Source organism: Canis aureus, chromosome 19 (assembly GCF_053574225.1).
Source record: "Canis aureus isolate CA01 chromosome 19, VMU_Caureus_v.1.0, whole genome shotgun sequence".
NCBI classification, from domain to species: domain Eukaryota; kingdom Metazoa; phylum Chordata; class Mammalia; order Carnivora; family Canidae; genus Canis; species Canis aureus.
The window spans coordinates 58136002-58163345 of NC_135629.1; the positions used below are offsets into that span (position 1 = coordinate 58136002).

Genomic DNA, 27344 nt, shown 5'->3' on the forward strand with positions numbered 1-27344 from the left:
AACAGTAAAAAGGCTGGGGGTAGGAGGGTATTAATCCACCCTGGAGGTCAGCCTGGAGGAGAGGAAGGTCAATGTGCGGTGCCCAGAGCAGGCAGGAAGACTCTGCGAACTCCCCTGAGGCAGAGAACAGCTACTGATGGTGGTCTAGGAGGTGAACAAGGGGTCAGGTCTGCGGTTCACACTTATCCTTCAGGATGGAGTGCAGAGCGGGGCAGGGCGAGAAGCGGGGCATGAGGGGCTGGGCAAAGATGGTGGCTCAGGTGCACCAAGGCCACTCCTGTTCAAACACGGTTACCCATCTCCACAGCATTAAACCAAGCAGGGAGCCCTTCTGCAGGAAGGCTTGCAGTCTGGAAGGAACAGGACTGCAGATGGGTCTTGTAATCTCTGTGCACGGCTCCCTCCTTTGTAAACCGGAGCCCGTAGGGACACACCTATGCTGAGGAGCCCTCCTATCTGAGCCAGTCCTTCTCCCAGACCCACTCTCAACTGTCTGGGTCTTCAGACACCACATAACCACACAGCGAGACATCTGCGCGGGGGAGAAATCTCCCAGCTCACAGCCCTGGTGTCTACGCAGCAATGGTACCCCAGGGGGCTCTGGGCCTGCTGTCCGTAGCAGGAGGCGGCACAGGGAGAAGGTGACAGCGAGGCAAAACATCCCAATTACGCAGAGACCCACACGGTGACTATGGTTACACTGGGGCACCTGCCTGGGGTGTGCTGGTTCCTGAGCTGAGTGACAAGGAACAAGCCACTACCCCGCGATGAAGCATGGGATCTGTGAGAGCAGCAAATGCGCTCCCAGTAGCTGCAGAAAATCGGGTTCACCCAGTCACTGGTTTTGAGCTTCACTAGTCTTAAGGACTAAACTTAACGTGGCCCCTGAAATAATGTCACACTGCAAAGGGTCCAGAATAAGGGCAGCTGATGCTGCTCAGATAACTTCTCTCGGGGAGGAGGGTGCCAAGCCAACCACTCACCTGTGACGCATCCTGGCTCTCATGGAATGTTTCTGCTCTGTGACGACAGCCAGCAATGACTCACCAGGAAGGAGGCCTGGGCTCCCGCCACCACCTCCGCCGCACCCCTCTTCATGGGGCCATGCTACCCAGCACCAACTGTGACCTGTGCAGGCCTTGCAACAAACAAGGCTTCTCAGAGGACAGGGCCACATCTAAAAGCACCTGGCCCACCATACCTGCAGCCCCCAGTGCTACAGGGCAGGAGAATCCCGCCCAACACCATCCCAGCAGCACGCCCGGCCTGTGGTACGGCCATTAGCACAGGATCATGAAGAGGCACTCCACTGAAAGAATCAATACACGAGACCCTCCAGTCACAGCAGAAAGGGCCACAGGGATCCAACAAGGCCAGCCCTAAATACAGCTTGGGGTGTAAAGAGGGAAAACCAGGGAGGGCATGCTGAGGAAAGCCTGAGAGCAGTCTGAGGGGCCAAGCACAGGCTGGTATGGAGGCATGCACGCCCACCCCGCCGCTCAGCCCAGCCAGAAGGCTAGAGCAGCCGGGCCCATCAGACCTCACTGAGGCACCAACTCAGTGGTTCACAGCCCCAAGTGCTGTGCTAGGAGGTCTCCAACAAGCAGGGGGTCTGGAGGAAGGAGCCCCCACAAGGAAGGAGTGTGGAGCTGCGCCATCCTAGCAGCACCCACTGACCACCTAGTCCATCTAGTTAGGGGAACATCACTTGGCCATAAGCAGGAGCCAGGTGCCCACACATGCCACCCTGGGGACGGACCCTGAGCCCACACGCTCAGGGAGGGAACCAGACACAGGAGGCCCCACGGTGTGTGAATCCACATGTGTGACATGTGGCTCGTCCACACATGGGGAGGGGGCTCATTGAGGCTCGGGACAGTGAGTGGGGTATGAAAGCTGATGAGGATGAGTTTCCTTTTGGGTGATGGAATGTTCTGGGACTAAAGATGGCAGTGGTATGACCCTGTGAATGGACTAAAGTCCAAGGAACTGTACTTTAGATGGACAGATGGAGTGGCGTGTGAATTATAATGCAGTAAAGCTGTTACTTATAAACAAAAACCACAAGACCCACCGCTGCCCCTGCATCCTGCTGACTGTCCTCCTGGTCCCTCCCTGTGTCTCTTTCTCAACCAGCCCTTGCACCTGGCCTCTGTATTGGCACACAGGTCTGGCAGACAGCCCCGACCCCAAACCAGGTACTACAGCCCAGCATTCGCCCTCAGAGCAAGAGTAGACCAACCTGCAATGAGCCACATGCAGATCAGGGGAAACACAGAACCCCGTTAACCCCTTAAGCAGATCACAGCAAAACAACCGTCCAGAGCAGAAACCAAGCCCCCTGCGGGCTCCTGGTGCCCTGCAGGCCACGCTTCACCCCCACTAGCTGTGCCCCCTCTATCCCTAGCCCTACCACAAAGCCCAGAAAGCCCTGTCCCTCAGCGCCCCAAAAAAAGTATTGGGCCTTTATTTTTTTATTTATTTATTTTTTTTGTATTGGGCCTTTAAATGACAAAGTGTTGTCTGAGCGAACATCCATCACTCACCCCTGTCCGCACCTGGAGTGAACCTAATGCTTTCTAGGCATTAGCCCACACACCCCCACGACTAGCTGAGAGGAATTCAAGCCGCACCCGAACCCTCTCTAGAGAAGAGGAAACTGAGGCTTAGGGTGGTTGCACAATAAAGCACAGAGCCCTTGACCTCCCGACCTCCACTGGCAGCACCCCAGATGCTGAGCAACGGACAGGAAGAGGGACCGGTGCAATGCAGGGGAGAGGGCCTGAGAGGCAGAGGCCAAGGAACAAGGCCCAAGGGCTTGGAACTAGAAGGGTGGATCCAGGCAGGTAGGGGAGAAGACTGGATGTGGTCAGGAAGAGGGGTTAGGGGAGCAGAGGAATGGCGAGGCACTGAGGGACATACCAGAGCCACACGTGGGCCGTGGAGTGGCAGAAAGACACACACACACCCCCCCGAGATGCGGCAGGTCCTCGGCAAATACACAGAATCAATGCCATGGGCTTGGGCTACGGGGAGCCCCTGCCAGTGGGAACGGCAGGGACAGCTCAAGGGGACAGGGAAAGCAACAGACAGTCTTCTGCAAGTACAACCCTGACCCAGAGAAAGGAAACAGGAACATTATTCCCACAGGCAGGGAGCCCCAGGCACACTCTGCAGGGGAAGTCAGGCAGAGTAAGAAGTTCCCCAGGAGAGAAGTATGGGGCCAGGGCCCAGCACTCCCAGAAGCAGACTGTCAGCAGTGGGCAGGTCCCTGTATTCAAAAGAGAACCCCGAAATGCTTTGTTTCTTGATTGTTCCAATACCAACGATACGCTCATCTTGCTCTCTGGTTGTAAGATGTCACAACTGAGGGAAGCTGGATAAAGAGAACACTAGACGTCTCTGTTATTTCTTTTTTCTTCTTAAGAGTTATTTGAGAGAGAGAGAGAGAGAGCGCGCGCACACGCACATACACGCATGAGTGCACTCAATGGGGGGGGGGGAGCGAAGCAGACCCCTCGCTGAGCACGGAGCCCAACAAGGGGGCTCAATCTCATCACCCATGACTACATGACCTGAGCTTGAACCAAGAGTCAGACATTTAACTGACTGAGCCATCCAGGTGCCCCTGTTCTTTCTTATGGGTTCAAGTGAATCTATAATAATCTTGAAATTAATAGTTTAAGAAAAAAGGGGGAGAGCTCCCAGGGGGAGACTAGGCAGGCCGGTCCCCTGCAGCCCTGCCACCGCCTCCCCTCATGAATATCCGAAGTTCCCACTCCCTGGGTCTCCTACCCATCTGGAACAGGGGACCTGCAGGCATTTGGATCCTAGGGACCAGACTATGAAAACTAACAGGCACATATGACATAAAGGCTTTCCCGATTGTCCCGCCCAGTTTAAAGCAGCTACTCCGCCCACACAAGGTTGGGTAAGGGTTAATCTGCCTTCCACCTGAGTGCGGATTAGGGAGAAGGCTCACACAAGAGGAGGTCAGCGTCAGAAAATATTTTCTGAGTCACAGGGAGGCTCACTCTGGCCGCCCACTTCAGCTACTACTCATCGCCCTGCATAAAGGGCATGACTGCTCAGAGGGCATTCATCAGAGAATCGTGGGCTCCCCAGAGGAAGCTGTAGGCGGGGACAGTCACGCTGGGGCTGCTCCCCCGCCCACAGGCTTAATAAGTCATGGAGGGGATGGACCACTCCACACGCCCTCGCAGGTTCTTGCCCTGCTGCCAGAGAGCCAAAAATACCACCACCTCCCTTCCAGTTGAGACCTGGTTTTCCCACCAAAAGCAGGGCCATGGTGAGCTGCAGGCAGGTATCCTAGAACTTGAAGTCACGGAAGGAGCAGAACTCAGCCTGCCCCCCTCCTCCTATTTATCAATTTCCCAAAAACTCTATTTCTGCCTATTTGTCAATTTCCCCAAAAGCCTGTTTCTGACTGTAGGCATTTCCCAGTGTGGGTGGTTGTGGCTGTCCCTACTTCCTCCCACAGACGCCCCCACCTCCAAGAAACCACCCATACCTTCCCCAGGGCAAAACCAGGAGCCCCTCCCTCCAGGACCACCTCAGCTGACAGCCATCTCTGCGGTGGCAGCGTAACTGCCGAACTTTTGTGTTTATAGATCACCTACTTCCCTACATTTATAAGTTTCCTGGGGATGGGAATACCATCTACTGCCCTCTGCATCCGCAGGGACACTAAGTATCCGGTAGGTGCCGGCAGAATGAATGGATCCATGAACAAACAGGCCCCGTCATTTCACGCAGGCAGTCAAATGATAATCCGATCTTCTGAAAAGTTAACTTACGAAGCTGTCCGTTTTCTTAACGTGTTCATCACTGAATCGTCACAAAACGAAGCCTCCTAAAAGGACTGCCCCTCCCTCTTCATGAGAAAGCAAACTTCCTCCTCAGCAGGGATACAGAAAATTAACAGACTTCACTACAAAGCTGTAGCAAGAGCGTTGCTTGCCACTGCAGGGAGCTGAAGACTTTGCGGGGCCCACCTGCCCACTGGCCTGGCAGTGGACAGCCACACCAGGAAAAGGCCTGTGACGCCAGGCAGAACGATGCCCTCCCCTGCCAACCGGGGGGCCTGGCCGGTGAGGGAAAGACACTCTGTAGTTCAGAACCACCGACCCCTAGAAAGCCCGGTCCCGCCAGGTCCAACACAGAAGGCCTTATTTACAACAGGCACGAACCGCCGCAGCCTTGCTCTGCTCCAAGTTAAAAACGGTGATGATGGATGGGGATGATGCGGCTGCCTGGATGAACTTTCACCTGGGTATCCAGAGCCTGGACAGTGGGTCCCGGGGCGTTTCTTCACCCTCCCAGGACTCCGCAACGCCGACCAGGGGGGGATGCACAAATGTCGCACGCAGCCTCACAGGCCTCACCGCCCTGTCCTCCTCCTGAACGCTTCCCAACACGGAAAGTCAAGTTCATGCAGAAACCTGCCTCCACATGCTCGTAGCAGCTTTATCCCTAACCACCACCCCCTACCTGCAAGCATCCCCATCCCGCGCGCGCGCTGCGGCCCAACACCACTGGCCAGCACAACATGGAAATGAAAAGATGGGGCTGGACACGGCCTTCCCATACCCACGGCAACACGGCTCTGCGCAGCCGAAGCAGCCAGAATCAAAGGCTGCCAGCTGCTGATTCCGTTTATCGGACTTTCTGGAAAAGGCATAGGGACAGAGAGAGCGGCGGCACCCGGCAGCAAAGAGGCGAGCTAGCTGGCGGCAAGGGGCGGCCGGCCTCTGCTGTCTGCTGGGGATGCATCTGTCAAAACTCCCAGAGCCGCGCTGGGCTAAAGAGTGACCGTGCTGCCTGCAAGCTGAGGATGAAAAAAAATAATAATAATAAAAATAACAATAATAATTCGGTTTTAAAGAATGCGCCGGCCAGCCAACGGGCGCGTGCGGAGCGCTGTCACTAGGGCGGAGCGGCGGGGGCCGGCGGGACGGTTGGAGTTTTGAAGGTTCTCCCCAGTTTCGTCACCTCGGACGTCGGTCTTCCCGCCTTGCGCAGGGCTCGGGCGGCCGGACGGACGGACACGCGCGCGCACACGCACAGACACACGGACACACGGGCGCTGCCCGCCGGAAAAGCCAGGGCCCGGGCTCGACCTCGCCTCCGGCCGCAGGAGGAGCAAAAATAGAAAAACTCCGGCGCGCGCGGCGGGCTGGAAGCCGCGAAACCCCGCGGCGGCGGAGGGCGGGGGCCGCCGACCCCGACCCCGCCCCCGCCCCCGGCCGCCGGCGCTCCCCAAAACCTGACACCCCCGGAGCGCGCGAGGGCCGCGGCGCGCGGGCTCCCCCGCCGGGCGCCCCGAGGCCCCGGCCCGTCCCCGCCGCGGGTCCCCGGCTCCGCAGCCCGGCGCCCCCCGCGCCCGCGCCCGCCCCGCCCCGCAAACGGCCCTCGGGCGGGGGCTCCGCGGGACCCGGCGGGGGCGGCACTCACGTAGACCGGCAGCGGCCACGGGTAGACGGCGGGCTCGGCCCCCACGGGCGACTTGAGCCTCAGCTCCAGCTTCTCCCCCATGTCGGCGCGCGCGGCCGCCGCACCATGCTAGTCGGGCGGCTGGGGGAGGGGCGCGGCGCCGCCGGCGGGGGGCGGGGCGGCGGGCGGAGGAGGGCGGGCGGAGCGCGGGAGGGCGGGAGGCTGAGGGGAGGGGGCTGGCCTGGGCCTCGGCCGCGCCGCCGCCGCCGCCGCCGCCGCCGCCGCCGCCGCGCTCCCGTCCGGCCCCCGGCTCCTCTTTGTGGTCACAGGCCCGGGGCCTCCAGCGCCGCCGCCATCTTGGGCCGGCGTGAGGCGAGCACAATGAGCCGGGGGCCGGGCCGAACCATTCGCCGCGCGCGCGCGGGGGGGGCCGGCGCGAGGAGGCGGCGCGCGCCCGCTGCCCCGCCCGCCGCGCCGCGCGCGCCCCCCCCCGCCGCCCGCCCCGTGGGCTCGCCCGCACGCACGCACGCACGCACGTCCTCGGCTGCCCTCGGCCGCCCCCGCCGGCCCGACGCGGGGACCCGGGGAGACCCCGCGGGCCGGGGATGACAGGCTCGAGCCCCGCCCCGGAGGAGCGGGGGCCCCTCCCTCCGCGCGCCCGGGGCCGCCGCGACTCCCGCCGGGCCGGGACGCCCGCCGCGCGCGCTGGACGGAGGAGCGTGTGCGGGGGGCGCCGGGTTGCCGCTCGCTCGGTGCGGCGGCCTCCGGGCCCCGGCTGCGGCGTCGGCTCTTCCCTGCGGATTTTCTGGCTGGACGTGAACACGACTCAAGTCCCTCAAATAGCAGTATGTGCGGGTGTATAATACGGAGCTGTGCGTTTGTGCGTGTGCGCCATGTGCGGTGCAGGTGTCTGCTCACAGGCGTGCGCGTGTCGCGCCCGTGTGTACCTATGTTATCCGTGCAAGCCTGTACACACAGCGCGTGCCATGCCTGCTCACCTGTATGTGTGCACACATCTACGTATGCACCTGCGTGCCGTGCATGCCTGTGCCTGTTGTGTACGTGTGCATATGTCTGCACATGTGCATTGCATGTTTTATGCGTGTGGGTGTGTTGCACGTGTATACAGGCCGCATGCACACCTATACGTCTTTGTGTGTGTGTGTGTAGACGTGCACGCACAGACTTTCTACGGATTCTCGCGTGTCTGGAGAACCCTGATACACCTGTTATAATGGAGCCCCCGCTATGTGTCAGCAAGGGAGCCACACACACCTGCCCCTTCGGTACCTCCCTGAGGTGTCACAGCTTCCCAGGAGCGCAGGTGATGGTGTCCGTTCTTGCCAGGTGAGGAGCCTGAGGCGCAGTGACCTGCCCAAGGTCAGGCAGGTGGAAGGTAGAGCTCTGACAACGCCGCAGTACCGCAGTGGCCGCCCGATGCAGAGGGAAAGAGGCGAGGTCCGAAAGACCAGCTGCAGTAGCTTCCATTTATTGGAAGCTCTAGACCAAGGCCAGGTAACCGAGGGCATTAGAAGTCAGGACAGTGGTTACCCCAGGGGTCAGAGGGGTTACGAAGGGACATTCACCTGTGAGAAGGTATCTGTCCTGCACTTTATGTAGGTCTGTCAATAAAAACCTTTCTAAAAACAGCCCTGGTTGCTCTGCAGAGAATGGGTCCGAAGTTTGGGTGGGGCGGTAAAGGAAGAAGCAGGAAGAGGAGTGGGGGGGCCAGACGGTTACCCAGGTGACAGGGAGGGAGGGCTCCGGAGAGGGACAAACCTCCCATGGATCACACAACCAACCTGAACTTTGTGAGCTCAGGACAGCCTGCCAGGCCCTAGAGACGAGGGTTAGGGTCCCCAGCCTGAGGAACCCAAAGCCCAGAGCCACCCCTTGTCCTCCCAGGGTGGAAAGCCAGTCAGTCATCTCGGGGTCCCCGGCTCTCAGGCTATTTTTAGCTTCCATCCGTCCCATAGGACACAGAGGCAGCCAAAGCATGTGTCTCAGGAAACACCCTCTCTTCCTCCTCCCTCCTCCCGCCTCCTCCATCTAGTCCCCTCCCTCCCCTCCCTCTATCTATTATCTACCCTCTCCTTGCTGCGCAGAGACCCCCGACCGGGGACCTTTCAGACGCTGACTCCGGCAGCCAACCAGAGTGGCCACAGACAGCTGCTTCCCATCCCACCCCTCCCCTGCCTGCCCCCCACCATCTGAGGGATGTCAGGCCAAGCCCTGGAGGAGTGTGACCTTGGCCTGGGGCCATCAGCACGTGCCTTTCCCCTGCTTAGAACATTCTTCCTAAGACTCCTCCCTCTGCCATTAGTCTGGTTCTCTGTTCACATCCTCCAGAATCTTCCTGGACCCCACAGACAAGGTGGGGCCGCAGAGTATGCTTTACACCTGCTCCGTACCCACAGAATTCCAATCCTGGCCCACCCTTCCCTGCCGGCTGACTTTGGGTGAGTCTCTGAACCTCTGCTGATTTCCTCATTTGAGCAGCTGATGCCAGCAGTCCCTGCCTCAGGATGTTTGAGAGGGTTGAGTCAGTTACCACAGAAAGTGCTAGAACAGTGCCTGCCTGGTACAAAGAAGTTATTTGCCATCAGCATTGCTGTTGGTACCGTTACAGTGGTTCGTAGGGTGACCTGCCATCCAGTTTGCCCAGGACTGTCCCAGTCTTGGCACTTGGAAACATGGGGAACCCCTCTGTTCTGGGCAGAGACGGCTCATTAGTCTACTGAGCATTTAACTTCCACCCCCACGCAGCTGGAAAGGAAATCTCTCCCACCTGCCTTCCTTCCTGGGAACCTTCACCCGTCCACTCATCTCTTTGCTCACCTCCTTTATTCGACAAGCATTTCTTAAGCATCTGCTACAAGGCAGGTCCTCTTCCAGATGCTGGGAACATAGCAGCCCGGACAGTGGATGGAAACCCATGCCCTCACAGAGCTCGCGTCCCAGAAAGGGCAGCAAACGATAAGCTGGTAAGACTTAATTTAGCATGTGGGGATGGTGCCGAGGAGACCACCGAAGAGAGGGAGAGGGAGAAGGGGCAGCTTTAAATGCAGGTCCTGAAACGAAAGGGGCCCACACGGGCTGCCCCAACACAGCTGCTCTCACCTCAAGCAATCCTGCCCCTCAGGGGACACTGGGCCATGTCTGGGGACATCTCTGCTTGTCACAACTAGGGGTGAGGCTGACATCGAGTGTGTGGGGCCAGGGATGCTGCTCAAACCCCACAGCGCCCAGGACACCCCCCAGAGAACAGCCTGGCCCCAATGTCAGCAGTGCCGATGGGGAGACTCTGCTCCAACATTATTCTGACCAATTAGTTCCCCTAGAATCCTGCCAGGGCGGGGACTCCATCAGCCAAGGGACTGCACCCTTGGAGGTGATGTAGCGAGAGGCAGCCAGGCCGGGCTGAGACAGGCCCTAGGGATGAAACGACAGGCGTGTGCGCCCATCCACATGGCACTCAGAGCTGGAGAGGTAGTGCCGGCCCCCCACACACTACAGACTCTGTCACCCGCCTGGGGCTGCTAGCTCTTTGCAGAGTCACCTCTTCTGGCCACAGAAGTTCCCCGGAGTCGACGCTGAGATCAAGGACTCGAGTGCAGGTTGATGATTTGAGAGGCGCAGAGAAGAGCCTGGCATGGGGGAAGGTGGGAGAGGGAGAGACAGGCGCGCTCTGCCACCAGCGGCTGCAGTGGGACCCCCACCCTTGCACAGGCACTGGGGATATGCAACCGCAGAGCTGAGCTTGAGCCCACCAGGGGTCAGAAGGGCTGGGTGCCCGGAGGGGTGAGTGTGCTTCGTGCCCTGAGCCATGCACTTAGACACGGCTAAGACGGTAACTACACTTACATTGGTAAGCATTTCATGATGTATATAATTTTCAAATCACCTGTACACCTGAAACTAACACTATAGCATGTTAATTATGCTTCAATAAAAAATGTTTACCATCTTAATCATTTAAAAATTTTTAAGCATATTTTATCGCAATTATATTTAAAAAGTGGAAACGAATATAATCATGATAACCAGCTTTGCAGACAAGGATAGGCCTCTGTCCCAGAAATATAGAACCCCCTGAGAACCCTCTCTCGGTATTCCTGTTGTGTCATTTGCTTTGTCCTAGGGTCAGTGAGATCACTCTTGGCAAGAGTGGGTGCACGGATGCATCTGTGTGACAGGGAAGGAGGATCACAAATCTGTATGCCAAGTTAAAGGTCATCCAGCAGATGAAACTTTAAAAAGTGTCCTCATGGAGAAAGATGGACACGATAGGTTGTATTTAAAAGAGCAGGGTGCAGATTAGCATGATGAGCAAGTTCATATTTGTATTTAAATATACACATATACGTATATAGGTACGTAAACATACTTGCAAATACGTTGCTCTGTAGGTTAGCAGTTTGGACCGAGCCCAGATATTTCTCCTGCTGGTCTTGCCTGGGATTTATTCACATACATGTGGCCATTCAATGGGCCAGTGATAGGCTGGTTGGTCTAAAGGGCTTCAGCTGGGCTGGCTCACCTCTACTTTCTGGTCTCATCTTCCAGTAGACGAGCCTTAAGGTGTTCTAATGTCAGTAAGAGGATAAGGATGGAGGCTTCCAGGGGCACCCGCGTGGCTCAGTCTGTTGGGCATCTGAATCTTGGTTTCAGCTCAGGTCATGATCTCAGGGTCATGAGATCGAGCCCCAAGTCAGGCTCTGTGCTCAGCGTGGAGTCTGCTTAAGACTCTTTCCCTCTGCCTCTGCACCTCCCCCCTAAAGTAAATAAATGGGTTAAAAAAAATAAAAAAGAATGGAAGCTTCCAGACCTCTTGAAGTTATTTTGAGAGACTTTAAGGGCACATACTTTCTCTTTTAAAGAGGGTTGGCTTAGGATAGGGTCTAAGCCAGCCCACTTTCTTATTTTTGTAAAGTTTTATTGGAACACAACCATATGCATTCATTTGCACATCAACTACCACTGCTTTTCCACCACCACTGCACAGTTGAGCCAACATATTGACTCCCTGGTCCTTTACAGAAAGTGTGTCAGCCCCTGATATGAGGCACAAGCACACTTGCCTCTTGGAATCAGCTGCCTTGCCATGCATGCCTACCACGCATGCTTGCAGGGGGCTGGGGCAGAGCACCCCCGTCCCCAAATGTAACACCCCCTCAATTTTCCTGCACCATTTGGCTCCAGGGGCTGTGGTTTGCTGATCCTCTGGTTTAGGTTATGGGAGCTCAAAGCACAGCAAACAGTGGATTACCTCCCCATCCTTCACCCCATGCAGGATCCCAGCCCTCCACTCTGTAACACAGGTATTTTCTTCTAGTGGAAATTTAGCTCATGACCATTTCCACTACACTGATGATCAGCTTTTATGACACACCCCACAAGGCCCACAAATAGTTTTTTTTTTTTTTTTTTTTTTTTTTTTTCTCATGGTAAAGACCAACAAGCACAGGATAACATCTGATTGCCAGATGCTCTGGGAAATCTCGGTGAATTCACCAAATTTTCCCCAGCAGGGAAATGGTGAAGCTGCCAGCTGGTGGGGGCCCACTTTAAAGTCAGAAGTAGCAGCAGTAATAGGAGAGAACGGATTCCTTCTGCTCCAGGATCCGGGTCCCTGTACCTCGGAAGCCCAGGGTTTTCTGAGTTCCCTGCAATAAGACTTTTTCACAACTCAACCATTTCCAATTATTGAGCACTGACTGTATGCCTGGGCTAAGCCAAGCTCTCTATACACAATCTCACTTGATCCTGCAAGGACCCCGGGGGGGGGGGGATATTCTTTTTGTATCAGTTTCCTATGGATGCTGTAGCCAAGAACCACAAACTAAAACAACACAAATTGGGCAGCCCCGGTGGCACAGCGATTTAGCGCCGCCTGCGGCCCGGGGTGTGATCCTGGAGACCCAGGATCGAGTCCCACATCGGGCTTCCTGCATGGAGCCTGCTTCTCCCTCTGCCTGTGTCTCTGCCTCTCTCTTCGCTCTCTCTGAATGAATAAATATATAAATCTTTAAAAAAATAAAATAAAATAAAACAACATAAATTTACTGTCTTACATACATTGTATCTCTGGAGTACTCTGAGTAAAGCACCAGGCTAAAACCAAGGTGTGGGCAGAGCTTTGCTCCATTCTGGAGGTCTAGGGGGAGGATTCATCTCCCTGCCTTTTGCAGCTTCTAGAAGCCGCCAGCATTCCTTGCCTCATGGCCTTTCCTCATCTCCAGGGCCAGCAGCAGCTCCAGCTGCTACTTCCCTGACCATCTTCCACTTTTAAGGAGCCTTATGATTACCTTGAGTCCACCCAGACAATCCAGGATAAACTCTCATTTTAAAGCTAGCTTGTTCACAACTTCAAATCCATCTACAACCTTAGTTCCTTTTGCCACGTGACCTAACATTTCCATAAGTCCTGGCGATTAGGAGGTGGACATCTCTGAGGGACATCTACTTTGCAGGTGAAAAAAAAAAAAAAACACTCAGGCTTGGATGGGTTTAGTGATTACCCGAGTCACAAGCGGCTAGTCATGGTTGAGCTGGGTTGGTCTAACTCCAGAGCCCAGCCTGTTAACCAGGGCTGCGACGTGCAGGATGCCAAGCGCCTGTGGGCAGGAGGAAGGCAATGCAGAGCTGAACATAGGATTCAGAAAAGCAGGAACCCAGTTTCTCACTAAGGCAGATCTACTGGAGAGCTCTCCACCCCCCAATAAAGTTCCTGGGGTCTGAGGTTACATCTCTCTCACCCACTTTAGTCCAGGCTCCTGCATCCCTGCTCCGCGCCCACCCCACCCCCGGTCCCCTCACCCGCCCCAGGCCCCTCCACACACACTCTGGCAGGATTTGGCCGTTTAGCCTTTTCTGGGCAGCTTAGAGCTCTCCGTGGTACTGAAACACTCCCCCCATGCCCTCCCCCCCGCCCCCCACCGCTTCCCTTTCACAGCCAGGGGGTTGGGTCTCTGCTGTTCTAACTCCTACTTCGTCTTGCTAACTACACCCCAGGACTCCGTTTTTTTCCAGGTCCTTACTGGGCCTCGAGTTGGGGGGTGGGGTAGGGAGGTAGTTCTAGGGCAGCCCAAGAGCTTAGAGCTTTCCTGGAACCTCTAAATATTTTCACACTTGGAGAGTCCCAACCGATGAGCAGTAAGCAGATCTGTGATTGAGGAGAGCCCTCCCTTTACTGACATATCTCTTAGGAATTATGCAAAGCACTCCTGGACAACCTCAAGTGTCCAAGTTTTGGCCTCTAAAAATTATACCAGTTGTTTTGAGCATGCTGATTCAAAACAAAGGACAAACAAACAAACAAACAAAGAAACTATTCTGTTATTTTGACCACGTGGCAGCCTCCAGAAACCATCTATCTCGTCAAGCACATAGGATTCTTGGAGTCTGCTGGTGCTGCTGTTGCTGCTGGTTTTAATTGTGGCAAAATACACATAACATAAAATTTGCCATTTTTAAGTTTACATTTTGGTGGTATTAACATTTGCAGTGTTGTGTAACACCACCATCTATCTCCAAAACCTTTCATCATCTCAAGCTGAAATTCTGTCCCCATTAAACACTTACCTCCCCCAACCTTTGGCTCCCACCACCTACTTCCTGACTCCAGGACTTTCCCAATTCTATGTCATTTTTGGTTCCAGGATCCCATCCAGGAGACTGCATGATATTTAGTGGTCATGTCTTCTTGAGCTCTTCTTGGCTGAGGCAGTTGCTCAGATTTTCCTGTTTGTTGTTTTTTTTTTAAGATTTTATTTTAAATATGTTTTTTTTAATTTCTATTTATTTATGATAGTCACAGAGAGAGAGAGAGAGGCAGAGACACAGGCAGAGGGAAAAGCAGGCTCCCTGTAGGGAACCCAATGTGGGACTCAATCCCAGGACCCCGGGATTACAACCTGAGCCAAAAGCAGACGCTCAACCACTGAGCCACCCAGGTGCCCGATTTTCTTGGTATTTTTTTGTTTTTGTTTGTTTGTTTGTTTTAAGATATATCATCCATTTTTAATTTTTTTATTTTATTTATTTATGATAGGCACACAGTGAGAGAGAGAGGGAGAGGCAGAGACACAGGCAGAGGGAGAAGCAGGCTCCATGCTGGGAGCCCGACGTGGGATTCGATCCCGGGTCTCCAGGATCGCGCCCTGGGCCAAAGGCAGGCGCCAAACCGCTGCGCCACCCAGGGATCCCTGTTTCTGTTTTTTAATGACCTTGACAGTTTTGAGGAGTGCTGATCAGGCATCTTGTACAATGTTTCTGAACTGGGGCCTGTCGGTGTTCTTCTTATGATTGGACTGCAGTTATAGGTTAGCGAAAAAGATGACAGAGGTAAAGTGTCATCCCAAATGAAGGGTCCATTCTAGGGGATCCCTGGGTGGCTCAGCGGTTTCGTGCCTGCCTTTGGCCCAGGGCGCGATCCTGGAGTCCCAGGATCAAGTCCCACATCGGGCTCCCGGCATGGAGCCTGCCTCTCCCTCTGCCTGTGTCTCTGCCTCTCTCTCTCTCTCTCTCTCTCTCTATGTCTATCATAAATAAATAAAAATAAATCTTAAAAAAATAAGGGTCCATTCTATCAATATGACTTATCACTGGTGATCTTGATCACCGGGTTGAGGTGTGTTTGTCAGATGTCTCCACTATAAGTTATTCTCCCCTCACCTCTTTCCATTTGTTTCCAAGCTGCTATGCATGCCTCACATTTATAAGTTGGAAATTATGCTCCCTCTCCTTGAGGGTTGAGTATTTATGAGAATTGTTTTTGAATTTTTCTTCCTGGGAGGTCTATTTTTCCACTAATTTCTTTAATCACTTATTTACATCAATATGGATTCATAGATATTTATGTTATAATTGAGTTTAATCCAACCTGCTGTATTTCACTACAAAAATTGTTTCAGCTTTGGGCACTGGGCTTTCAGTTGGTTCCTGCGTCCTGTTGACATAACCCCATCTTTGTAGTGGATTTGTTTAAACACTGACTTCCTGGTACTACAAGATGCTCCACGCTCATGTTGTGTATTTCCTCAGTCTAGAAGCAGCCATCTCTCCACGGAGTCCTGGTTCCTTTTGTTGGAGAATGGTATTAGAAAATCAAGGTCTGGGTGCGGGGTGCCACGGACTTTAAGTCTTCCAAGTAATGGGACACAGATATATGATGTGAGTCTGTATGAATAGCTTCTGTTCATCACATTAAAGATATGGTGCAGGGATCCCTGGGTGGCGCAGCGGTTTGGCGCCTGCCTTTGGCCCGGGGCGCGATCCTGGAGACCCGGGATCGAATCCCACGTCGGGCTCCCAGCATGGAGCCTGCTTCTCCCTCTGCCTGTGTCTCTGCCTCTCTGTCTCTCTCTGTGTGACTATCATGAATAAATAAATAAAATCTTTAAAAAAAATAAAGATATGGTGCAGGGAGATGCCTGGGTGGCTCAGCGGTTGAGCATCAACCTTTGGCTCAGGGCCTGATCTGGGTGGGGGTCCTGGGATCAAGTCCCGCATCGGGCTCCCTGCAGAGAGCCTCCTTCTCCCTCTGCCTCTCTCTCTCTGTGTGTCTCTCATGAATAAATAAATAAAATCTTAAAAAATGAAATTAAATAAATAAATAAAATCTTAAAAAAAGATACAGTGCAGGGAGCATCTGGGTGGCATCTGCCTTTGGCTCAGGTCATGATCTCAGGATCCTGGGATTGAGCCCCACATCGGGGTCCGTGCTCAGTGTGGAGTCTGCTTCTCTCTCTCGCTTTGTTGCTCCTCATGCTTGTGCTCTCTCTCTCTGTCAAATAAATAGATAAATAAATAAATAAATAAATAAATAAATAGTTTAAAGTTTAAAGATATAGGAGGGACAATGTTGTTCTCTAAAATCAGTTTCATTGGTGGGAATGCAACATCTTGCTCTTGTCTGGAGGGTCTGAACCCGCTAGGTCAAGTTGACCCATAGAAGTAGTCTGCATTTCCCATCCAGGTGAGGAGCTTCTAGGCTGTCTAGACACAACATCACACATGACAGTTTCCAAGGAAACAAAACTCCATCTCCGCAACTTAGCCCAATCTTAACACCAACCTCTTCACTCATAGCTCTGGCTAGCTTTGAGCCCGTCAAACTCTGCTTCATGTAAATATTACCCAAACTCTACTTTTCCCTCAAATCCATCATCTCTTTCCTTCCCCCCCCCCTTTTTTCACGAGACACTCCATACATCCTCTATTATGTGGTCTCATATGCTGTGGCAAGTTAATAAATCTAACTTCCTGGGACCACAGTGGAGTCCCTGGAGGTCTGTATCAGATGGGCTTTCAGCACTGAAGCGGACAGTGGTGGGGAAGGGGTTATCCTGAAACACAGAGGAAGAAGCTGGGATTAGCTGTTGCTAATGTGAGATGAGCCATCCAGTAGCTCCAATCCACAGTTCCAGCATGAACATAAAGAGGTTGGTACGTTGGTTCATTGTTCAGACTTCCAGGGGATGTTGGGATCATTCAAGAGAAGAGAGGAACGAGACATATTTCTCTCTTCTTCATGGGAGGAGAAAAGGGAAAGAAACAGGGGGAGCGGGGCTACAGTACAGGCGGGAGCAGGTAGGACCAGGATCCACAAGCCAGAAGGGCTTTAGCGCCCAGGCGGGGATGGAGTCCTCACAAGCTTCTCCCCTCTGTCATTCCCCCGTCCTCCCTGTGAACCGTCTGCGGTAGGGAGTCTCTGGAACCAGCATCGCCAGATCTAGCAATTAAATATACAGGATTCCAAGTTAGAGTTGAGCTTCAGATAAACAGCGAATAATTTTTGTAATGTAAGTACGTCCCAAATATTTAACAGGACATGCTTACAGTTAAACAAAAGTCAGTGTTCACTGGAAACTCAAATTTATTTTTTTAAAAGAAATGAGCTTTTATTTTTTTTTATTTTTATTTATTTATGATAGTCACAGAGAGAGAGAGAGAGAGGCAGAGACACAGGCAGAGGGAGAAGCAGGCTCCATGCACCGGGAGCCCAACATGGGATTCGATCCCGGGTCTCCAGGATCACGCCCTGGGCCAAAGGCAGGTGCCAAACCGCTGCACCACCCAGGGATCCCAAGGGAAACTCAAATTTAATGGGCAGTCCTGTATCTCAGGTGGATCTCTCTCTTCCCCAGAAATGCAAACACCTGCCACAGGCACAGGGGGGCCTTTGGGGGAAGTGGCCCCCCTCACTTTTGGGGGCCGGAGCAGCTGTATTTACTGTCATGTGATGCTGTCATGTGATCAGAGTTCCTTCACAGGGTTTGGCTCCCTTGCCAAAGCATCCAGCCCTGTAGGTTGGAGGAGCAGCCTATCGGGTGGGCGGGAGTTCCAGCCAACAGAGGCCTTGGACGGTGATGAAGAGGCCCAATCAGAGCTTCCCTCTGTGGGATTTTTGAAGGTGGGACACGGAGGTTGAAATATGAGTTCAAATCCTGTCTCTGCTGCTTAGCAGTTGCATGTGGTGTGGAGGAGGGGGGTCAATCTTTGATTTTTTTTTTAAAGATTTTATTTACTTATTCATGAGAGGCAGAGACACAGGCAGAGGGAGAGGCAGGCTCCCCTCCCAAACCCCATGCAGATGTACCAATGGTCCCAGGACCTTGGGATCTTGCCCTGAGCAGAAAGCAGATGCTCAACCACTGAGCCACCCAGCCTCTGATTTCTTTTAAAATTTTTTATTTATTTATGATAGTCACACAGAGAGAGAGAGAGAGAGAGAGAGGCAGAGACATAGGCAGAGGGAGAAGCAAGCTCCATGCACCAGGAGCCTGACGTGGGATTCGATCCTGGGCCTCCAGGATCGCGCCCTGGGCCAAAGGCAGGTGCTCAGCCTCTGATTTTTATATGAACCACGTATGGGCATCAAATGATGTACCATGGACAAAACTTAGAGCAAACGCTCAACGTTTATGCTCATTATCGCGATTAGCAATGTCAATATAATGAACACCTTTGCCCTCCTTTCTTCCCATGAGATTAGGCCAACGGGGAATAGCATGACCGCGCTTCACAGCTAAGAAGACAAGGACGCGCTGTCGGGTTGTGTTCCTGGTGGAGCGTTGACTGGGACCAGGCCCCTCAAGGCTTCCTAGCCACCTCCCAGGAAGCCTGACTTGCACTTCTGTTGCCACCTCACTTCTGCATCCCCCCAGCAAACCCGCTGCCTGTGGTTACCAGGACCACAAGTGATGCAAGATGATGGCTTCATTGCTGGGACCTCCTCCCCAGCTAGCAGGGCATTGAAACAGCCTAATTGGTGTCTCTGGGGGAAGTAGGGGGGAGGTACCAAATTGTTCACCCAGGAACCGGGCCTAGCCCTCGGGGACTCCTCCCCACACAGGCACACTGGGAAGGTGCTTTCTCAGTCCCAATCGGAGGACTAGGATGCAGGGTAACGGGGGAAGGCCGCTAGTATCCAGGTTCCTGGTCTGCCAGACAGGCACGTAACAATCACGTATATGCATGTGTTCATTGAATAAACATTGTTGACAGAACCAAGTGTTGGCGGGAGCAAATAGTGCTGGAAACCTCAACCACTGATGCGGGGATCATAAATTCAGATAACTGTTTGGCATTATCTACTGAAACTAAGCATAGACATAACCCATGGCCCAGAGATTCTACTCCTGGATGTGTGGCCAGGAGAAATGAGAGCACATATCCATTAAAAATATGCACATGCATGCATATAATTTAGATAAATTACACATCATCAGAATGAAACCCTTTTGCGCCTTAACAGAACGCCAACAAGAAAATGAAAAAGACAACCCACAAAATACAAGAAAATATTATCTGCATATCAGGTATCTGATAAGGAACTTGGATCTAGGATATATAAAAAACTCTTACAACTAACTCAACAATTTAAAAATAATCCAATTGAAGGGCACCTGGATGCACCTGGCATCCCAGGGTCTTGGGATCCAGCCCTGCGTTGGGCTCTCTGCTTCTCCTCCCTCTGCCTACTGCTCTGCTGACTTGTGTGCTCTCTGTCAAATAAATAAAACCTTTTTTAAAAAGTAAAATAGAAATAATCCAATTGAAAAATAGGCAAAGGATCTGATAGACATTTCTCCAGAGAAGATATACAAATGGTCAATGAATGCATGAAAAGATGCTCAATATCATTAGCCCTCAGGGAAATGCAAATCCAAAGCGCAGTGAGTAATTGCTTCGTACCTACCAGGATGTCAAGAATAAAAAAAAAAAAAAAAAAAACAAACATAATATCAAGTGTTGGAGAAGATGTGCAGAAACCGGGACACTTATACCCTGCTGGTGGGAACGTAAAACAGAGCAACTGATTCAGAAAATAGTCTGGCAGTTCCTCAGAAGACTAAGCATAGAGATATCGTATGATCCAGCGATTCCACTCCTATGGAAATGCCTAAGAGAAATGAAAATACGTGTCCACACAGAAACTTGTATATGGACGTTCACATCAGCATTTTTCATAATTGTCAAAAGTAGAAACAATAGAAATATCCATGAGTGGATGACTAGGTATGTGCACACAGGTGCATCACTCGGCCTCAAACAGGTGCAAGGCGCCCACACACGCCGCCCCCGGGAAGGCCCCCGAGCCCACATGCTCAGGGAGGGAACCAGACACAGGAGGCCCCACAGGGTGTGAGTCCATGTGTGTGACACGTCTAGGACGGGCTCGTCCACGCACGGGGAGGGGGCTTGGGTGGGGCTGGGGGCTGGGCAGGGGGTGGGAAATGATTGCTGATGGGGACAGGAGTTTGTTTTGTGCAGAAACTGTCCTAAAATTGGAGTAGCGATGTTTGAATAATTTTGTGAATATACTAAAAACCACTGAGTTGTACATTTAAAGGGGTCCATTTTATGGTATGTAAATCATATCCTGTGAAATAATAGCAAATATATATGTAGGTCTCTGTCCCCCAGTTCCTGTCTAGAGCTCCTAAAACTCTTGAATTTCCTGAATGAGAAGAGCGCCTGGGAACATCTTTTGTTCTGCTATTGAGCCTCTGTCCCCAGTTCCTGACCCTGAGTACCTAGATCCCTTGGCACATCCTGAGTGATAGAAGCATCTTTTGTTCTAATGAGATGACCTGGTGGGCTCCTGGATGGGAGCAGGTCACCAGAGAGACCACGGGAAGCTTGGAACTTTCAGGGCCACCCCGCCGGCTCAGTTGGTGAGGCGTCTGGCTCCTTGGTCTTGGGGTTCTGAGTTTGAGCCCTACACTGGGTGTAGAGATTGCTTTAAAGATAAGACCTTTAAAAAAGATAGAAGCTTGGAACTTTCAGCCCCACTCTCACCCTCCAGGGAGGGAAGAAGGGCTGAAGATTGAGCTGATGATCAATCATGGCTATGTGATGAAACCTCCATAAAATCCCCTAATTACCAGGTTTGGGGAACTTCCAGGTCAACGAACATGTGGTGGTACCAGGAGGGTGGTGTTCCCTGGGGAGTCAGATTGTAGGGCTCCCGGCTGATGTCACACCTGGTGTCAGAGTGTTGTCAATCTGATCGTATGAGAGTTAAAGAGACACACACAGGAGGGGGGGGTGAGTTTTCCTAGGCATGTCTTTTTTTTTAGAAAGATTTCATTTATTTATTCATAAGAGACACACAAAGAGAGGGGCAGGGACACAGGTAGAGGGAGAAGCAGGCTCCCTGTGGGGAGCCTAATGCAGGACTCAATCCTGGGACCCGGGGATCACACCATGAGAGGAAGGCAGACGCTCAACCGCGGAGCCACCCAGGCATCCCAAACATCTCAATAGCTGTTATTTTAAAAGAGGGAGGGAGACACGATGGCAGATGTGGCTCCTTGTTTCATTCTTCCATGTTCCTAACCCCTCCCTGTGTCAACACACTGTCAGGTGAGGCTGAAATTTTTCTAACTGTAGGAAGTATGTCCCTGCCCCATGGGGTGAGACACCCCTGACTTGCTCTGGCCAATAGGATGATAGCGGGTGCTCAGAAGTCGCTTGGGGAGGGACACGGCCCCTGGGTGTGTAGCCTGGCGCCGGGAGGGAGAACAGTGACATGTGGAGCTGGCAACGTGCTGACGTCAGCTCACACTGGCTCATAAGGGCTGATTGTTAAATATTTAGTTATTTTGCGGCCTGGGTTTTAGACACAGCCAGTGTTAGAAGTTAGGGTATGTAAATGTACACTTAAACGAGCTATATGTAAAACAAAGGTGACCAATACTCAAAACTCACTATCCCCATTCGTTTTACCATTCTCTTGGTGTTATCATGTGTTGTTCATGCTTCAGATTATACAGATATAGGCAGGTTATAGCTTCAGGTTATTTACATCAGTTGCATCAGAACTGTCCCCTTCAGATTCGTATCTTGAGGCCTAACCTCCAGTGTATTGAAATTTGGAGGTGGGGCCATTGGGGGACTGATTAGGACATGAAGGTGGAGTCCTCATGAGTGGGATTGGTGTGCTTATAAAAAAATGGCCCCAGAGAGCTTCCAGCATCTTGATCTTGGACTTCCTCGCCTCCAGAACCGTGAGAAATAAACTTCTATTGTCTATAAGCCCCCACCCCGCATTTATGGTATTTTTGTTACAGCAGCCCACCTGGCCTAGGCAGTGTGTAACGGCCTGCCACTGCTCACCTCTTGTCACATTCGGTGATGTCACAATGGTCAATTGAGACAAGCCACAGTGCGAGTATTTACACCACAGAAATTGACAAAGGTGACAAACACCTCCATCCCCACCCCGGCCCCCACCCCAAGGACGGCTATTAAACATTTACCAGCACACCCTGTGTGGAAGGCACATGGGGCAACATGAAGCTCGGAACCAGAAGCAGCTAAGTTAGCTCTACTGATGCCCAGCACACCTGAAGATGGGAATAGACAGATTCCTGTCAAATAGATGATTATTGCCTGAGTTTGGTGTAGTTTGTTACACAGCATTATCATGACACTTGGTGACGGATACAACAGGTGTTCACCTTATTGGCCTGAGAGAGCTTCAAAGCAGTGAAGCCGAGTGCAGAAGAGAGTCTGTTAATGGTGACACAGTTGAGTCCAAAGGTTCCTGGGAGCAGGAGACAAACATGACACCTGAATCCATATATGGCAACTTAATTAGCTATGGAGTTTTGGCTCATTGACCGCCCTTCTCTGAGCCTCTGCTATCAGGAGCAAAAATTGCAATGACCCCCACCCATTGTCTTGAGGATCAAAGTAGAAGAACACGTGTGGGGTATGGCACAGGCGCTCTATGAACACTCCTGTAAGGTGACGCCTAGCCGCCTTGCCCAGCTCACCTTCTACTCCCCTCCTCACTTACACTCCAATGACACCAGCTTTCTCTCCGTTCTTCCACCATGCTGTTTGTTCTGATCTTTCACTTTGTCCTAACATCTGCGTGGTCGTTTCCCCCAAAACTTCTCTTGGCTGTGACTTGGCCCTCCATGTCTGTTCACTGCCAAAGTCCGTACACGGTCTACACTCAGTATGTTGTTGAATGAATGGATGAATAGACAGAAGCACTGACAGATGGGAGGTTTGTTGGATGGATGGATAGATGAGGATGGATGGATGGATGGATGGATAATGGATGGGGTGGATGGTGGATAGGTGGATCTTGGATGAATGGATAATGCATGGATGGATGGGTCATTTATAGGTGAGAGCACTGATTTGAGGCTGGAGCTGGAATTGATGACAGATGCCCAAACCTCTGGTCAGGATGCCATGCTCCCAGCTCCCAAGCCAAGATCATTTCAGGGAAGGGCGGCGCCATGTCTGACCCTGGCTAGCACTGCTCTCTGCTGGCTCTCCCGGATATTGCAGGCAGCCCACCAGAACCAGGTAGGTAAAAATTGGCCCTTGTCAAAACCATTCTTCAGTACACTCTGGAGGTCACAAGTCCGACTATGGTTTCACTTGACTAAACCCAGGTGTGGGCAGGGCTGGTTCCTCCCAGGGGCCCCAGGAAAACCTATCTCATGCCTTTTCCAGCTTCCAGAGATGCTACATCCTTGGTCCACAGATCCTCCTCCATCCTCGCAGAGAGCAGTGTAGGGTCTTCCCATCTCTTGGACTCCCATCCTCTGCCTCCCTCTTGTGTGGACCATGTAAGGATGCTGCATTCCCTCCCTACAGGTAGTCCAGGGTCATCCCCATCTCAGGGTCCTTATCCATAAATCCCTTTTACCATATGAGGTGGCATAGCCACAGGTCCCAGAGATCAGGATGTGGGCATCTTTAGGGGCCATTATTCTGCTCACAACAGCATCCGAGACATGTTGGTAAGTGAAGGCAAGCAATAGATTAGCATGCTCTTATTGTATGAAAATGCATCCACCCCCAAATGGAACAAGTAAAGATCAGCATGCATAAATGGAGAGAGAGGGTCTGGAAGGAGACATCCTCAACTGCTAACAGTGGCTTTCCTCTGGGGAGAGGGTATTGGAGCATGAGGAGAAGGGGCTTTGAGGAAGGCTGTGAGATAGAAAAGCCAAAAGGTATGCAATGTCCCAGCAAGTCTAAAACAATACATGCCATAAATACTAAAATATCAGATGAAAAATAGGATGGGAAGGAAGATATTATGCAACCTCAAAATATCTCCTCTAAGATATTTACTGATTTTAGAGGGATATTTTAGGGTTTTCCAGATATCACTAATTTCCAATTCAATTACGTTGTAGTTATGAAACATTTTGTACATATTGAGACCTATTTTATGACCCAGCTCATTATCTAATCATCTTGATGAATATTCCGTGTGTTTTTGTTTTTAAAGATTTTATTTATTTATTCATGAGAGACAAACAGAGAGAGAGAGAGAGAGAGGGGCAGAGACACAGGCAGAGGGAGAAGCAGGCTCCATGCAGGGAGCCCGATGAGGGACTTGATCCCAGGTCTCCAGGATCACACCCCGGGCTGAAGGCGGTGCTAAATTGCTGGGCCACCGGGGCTGCCCTTCCTGTGTATTTGAAGAGTGTACATACTGCTCTTTTTGGCTAATATGATAGTATTATTCAAGTCTTCTATATTTTAACTGATTTACTACTTACTCTACTAATTACTGAGAGAGGAATGTTGAAATCTCTTGCCAGGGCACCTGGGAGGCTCAGTGGTTGAGCATCTGCCTTTGGCTCAGGTTGTGATCCCAGGATCCCGGGATCAAGTCCCACATTGGGCTACCCGCAAGGAGCCTGCTTCTCCCTCTGCTTATGTCCCCGCCTCTCTCTGTGTCTCTCATGAATAAATAAGTAAAATCTTAAAAAAAAAAAAAAAAAGAGTGCAGCCCCTTGAGTGCACCCAAGAGGGTGGCTCAGCGGTTTAGCGCCGCCTTCAGCCCAGGGCCTGATCCTGGAGACCTGGGATCGGAGTCCCACGTCGGGCTCCCTGCATGGAGCCTGCTTCTCCCTCTGCTTGTGTCTGCCTCTCTCTCTCTCTCTCTCTCTCTCTCTCTCTCTCTCTCTGCGTCTCTCATGAAGAAATAAATTACAATTTTAAAAAATGATAATAAAAAATTTAAAAAAGAACTCTCTTGCCATAATTGTGGATTTGATTATTTTTTCTTTTCATTCTAGTCAGTTTTGCTTCATGTATTTTGAACATAGTTATTAGGGGAGGATTATTATATCCTCTTGGTGAATTGACCCCTCCAACATTTTGTAATCCCCTTCCTTATCCCTGGTAATATTCTTTGTTTCAATTTTTTTTTTTCTGATAAAAATTCAACTACTCCAGATTTCTTGAGTACTATTGGGATGGTGTATCTTTTCCCACCTTTTACATTTTTTTCCTGACAATGTAAAATCCCCCTCAACTTGTAGCATTTCCTCCACAGCTTTATTGAAGCATACTTTACATACAACTAAATTCACTTACTCTAAACTTACATTTTGATAAGTTTTGGACTTTTTTTTAGATTTTATTTATTGATTGAAGAGAAGCACAGAGAGGCAGAGATACAGGAAGAGGGAGAAGCAGGCCCCCCGCAGGAAGCCCAATCTGAGACTAGATCCCGGTACTCTAGAATCATGCCCTGAGCCAAAGGCAGATGCTCAACTGCTGAGCCACCAAGCCACCCCATTTTTGGACTTTTAAAAAAGAATATTTATTTATTTATTTAGAGAGGGAGAGAGAGAGTGAGGGAAGGGACAGAGGGGGAGGAGAGAGAGAATCCCAAGCAGTCTTGTGCTGAGTGTGGAGCCTGATGCAGGGCTTGATGTCACTACCTGGGATCATGACATGAGCTGAAATCAAGAGTCAGATGCTTAACTGTCTGAGCCACCCAGGCGCCCCTAGTTTTGTCAGTTGTTTATGGTTGTATAACTATATCACAATCACCAAATAGCACATTTCCATCACCCCAAAATTCTTTCTCCTTTACAATGAACCCTCCACTCATCCCTGGCCTCAGGACATCAGATATATTTTCCGTCAATATGTTTTCCAGTGTTTTTTGAATTACATAGAATGGAAGCATACAGTATGTAATGTTTTGAATCTGGCTTCTCTCATTTGGTATAATGTTTTTGAAATTCATCCAAGTTGTTGTGTGCATCAGTTCATCTATTATTGTTGCTGAGAAGTATTCCATTTGGATGGACATGCTATTTTTTTAATCCATCCATCTGTTGATGGATACTTAAATTGTTTCCACATTTGGGCTATTATAAATAAAGATGTCATGATCATTTGCATATAGGTCTGTGTTTGGAAATATGTTTTAATTTCTACCCAAGAGAAATTCTCTTGGGCAGATACCCAGGAGTGGAATTGTTGGCACATATAGTAAATGTATCTTCAATTTTGTAACAAACTGCTAAACCATTTTCCAAAGTGGTTGTGCCATTTTTGTTTACTCCAGCCGCGTATGAAAGTCACAATTGTTGTGCATCTTTGCCAATACTTGGTGTTAACAGGCTTTTAAATGTAATCTTTCTTTCTTTTTAAGATTTTATTTATTTATTCTTGAGAGACACAGCGAGAGAGACAGAGACACAGGCAGAGGGAGAAGCAGGCTCCCTGCAGGGAGTGTGATGCGGGACTTGATCCCAGTACTCTGGGATCACAACCTGAGCCAAAGTCAGTCGCTCAACCACTGATGCTCAACCATCTTTCTAATAGATGTATTGTGATATCCCATTGAGCATTTTCTTAATGACTAATTATGGCAATTATCTTTTCATGTGCTTATTCAATATTCATAATCTTCTTTGGTAAAATTGAGCTGTTCAAATCTACTCACCTACTTAAGAAATTGGTCGTCTTATTTTCTTATTTTTTATTAGCATTTAATTTTGTCACATATATGTATTGTTAGTACTTTCTCCTCTTGGTACTTACCTTATCATTTTTTTAAAAGATTTTATTTATTTATTCACGAGAGACACCCAGAGAGAGGCAGACACTGGCAGAGGGAGAAGCAGACTCCTTGTGGGGAGCCCGATGCAGGTCGTGATCCCTGAACCCCAGGATCGCACCCTGAGCCAAAGGCAGATGCTCAGCCACTGAGCCACCCAGATGCCCCCACATTTCTGTTCAGCCATTTTCCTTCTATCCAAAGAACATCCTTTGACATTTCTTTCAATGTCAATCCACTGATCACAAATTTCCTTGGTTTTTATTTGTCTGGAAATATGAGCTGTATTTGCTTTGAAAGATATTATTGCTAGGTAAAGAATTTTAAAGTTTTGTTTTGATTGTTTTGTTTCCTTTGGTACATGAAAGTTAATACTCCATTGTCTTCTGGGGTGAATTGTTTTTATTAAAAATTTCTGTCATTTGGGGCACCTGGGTGGCTCAGTGGTTGACTGTTTGCCTTTGGCTCAAGTTGTGATCCCGGGGCAGGGATCGTATCCCACATCAGACTCCCCATCTTCTCAATGGGGAGTCTGCTTCTC

General features: G+C 51.0%; 2 protein-coding genes across 12 annotated transcripts in view; one reads left to right on the forward strand and one right to left on the reverse strand.

The window, feature by feature from the left end:
• Positions 1 to 6618, reverse strand: part of DOT1L (DOT1 like histone lysine methyltransferase) — a 65435-nt gene extending 58817 nt beyond the window's left edge. The window contains exon 1 of one of the 4 annotated variants that reach the window (XM_077860625.1): positions 6475 to 6618. In XM_077860625.1, coding sequence (XP_077716751.1) covers positions 6475 to 6555 — 81 coding nt within the window. In that variant the 5' untranslated portion in view covers positions 6556 to 6618. Of the gene's footprint in view, positions 1 to 5610; positions 5748 to 6474 lie in introns of those variants that run through there. The other 3 variants (XM_077860624.1, XM_077860627.1, XM_077860626.1) reach the window with 3 other exon arrangements.
• A 400-nt stretch (positions 6619 to 7018) lies between these two features.
• Positions 7019 to 18970, forward strand: LOC144290939 (uncharacterized). Of its 8 annotated transcripts, XR_013358409.1 has the most exons (6): positions 7019 to 7298; positions 7801 to 7968; positions 8803 to 8912; positions 9349 to 9437; positions 17730 to 17869; positions 18452 to 18970. XR_013358409.1 is itself a non-coding variant. In XM_077860643.1 (5 exons), the coding sequence occupies exons 1-4, from the start codon at positions 7059 to 7061 to the stop codon at positions 9431 to 9433; spliced, it is 603 nt and encodes a 200-aa protein (XP_077716769.1). In that variant the 5' UTR covers positions 7019 to 7058; the 3' UTR covers positions 9434 to 9437; positions 9997 to 12457. The 8 variants fall into 8 exon arrangements, 1 of the variants encoding a protein (XP_077716769.1); XM_077860643.1 differs by lacking the exons at positions 17730 to 17869; positions 18452 to 18970 and adding an exon at positions 9997 to 12457; XR_013358412.1 differs by lacking the exon at positions 7019 to 7298 and having other exon boundaries at positions 7305 to 7968; positions 8559 to 9437.
• The last annotated feature ends 8374 nt before the right edge of the window (positions 18971 to 27344 follow it).

Excerpts from the sequence above, each read along its gene's own strand:
- LOC144290939 (XM_077860643.1), top strand. The coding sequence starts at position 7,059 with ATGACAGGCTCGAGCCCCGCCCCGGAGGAGCGGGGGCCCCTCCCTCCG. Across the intron at positions 7,299-7,800 it reads CTCAAGTCCCTCAAATAGCA|GTGAGGAGCCTGAGGCGCAG; the intron begins GTATGTGCGGGT and ends CGTTCTTGCCAG. Across the intron at positions 7,969-8,802 it reads AAGCTCTAGACCAAGGCCAG|AATCTTCCTGGACCCCACAG; the intron begins GTAACCGAGGGC and ends CACATCCTCCAG.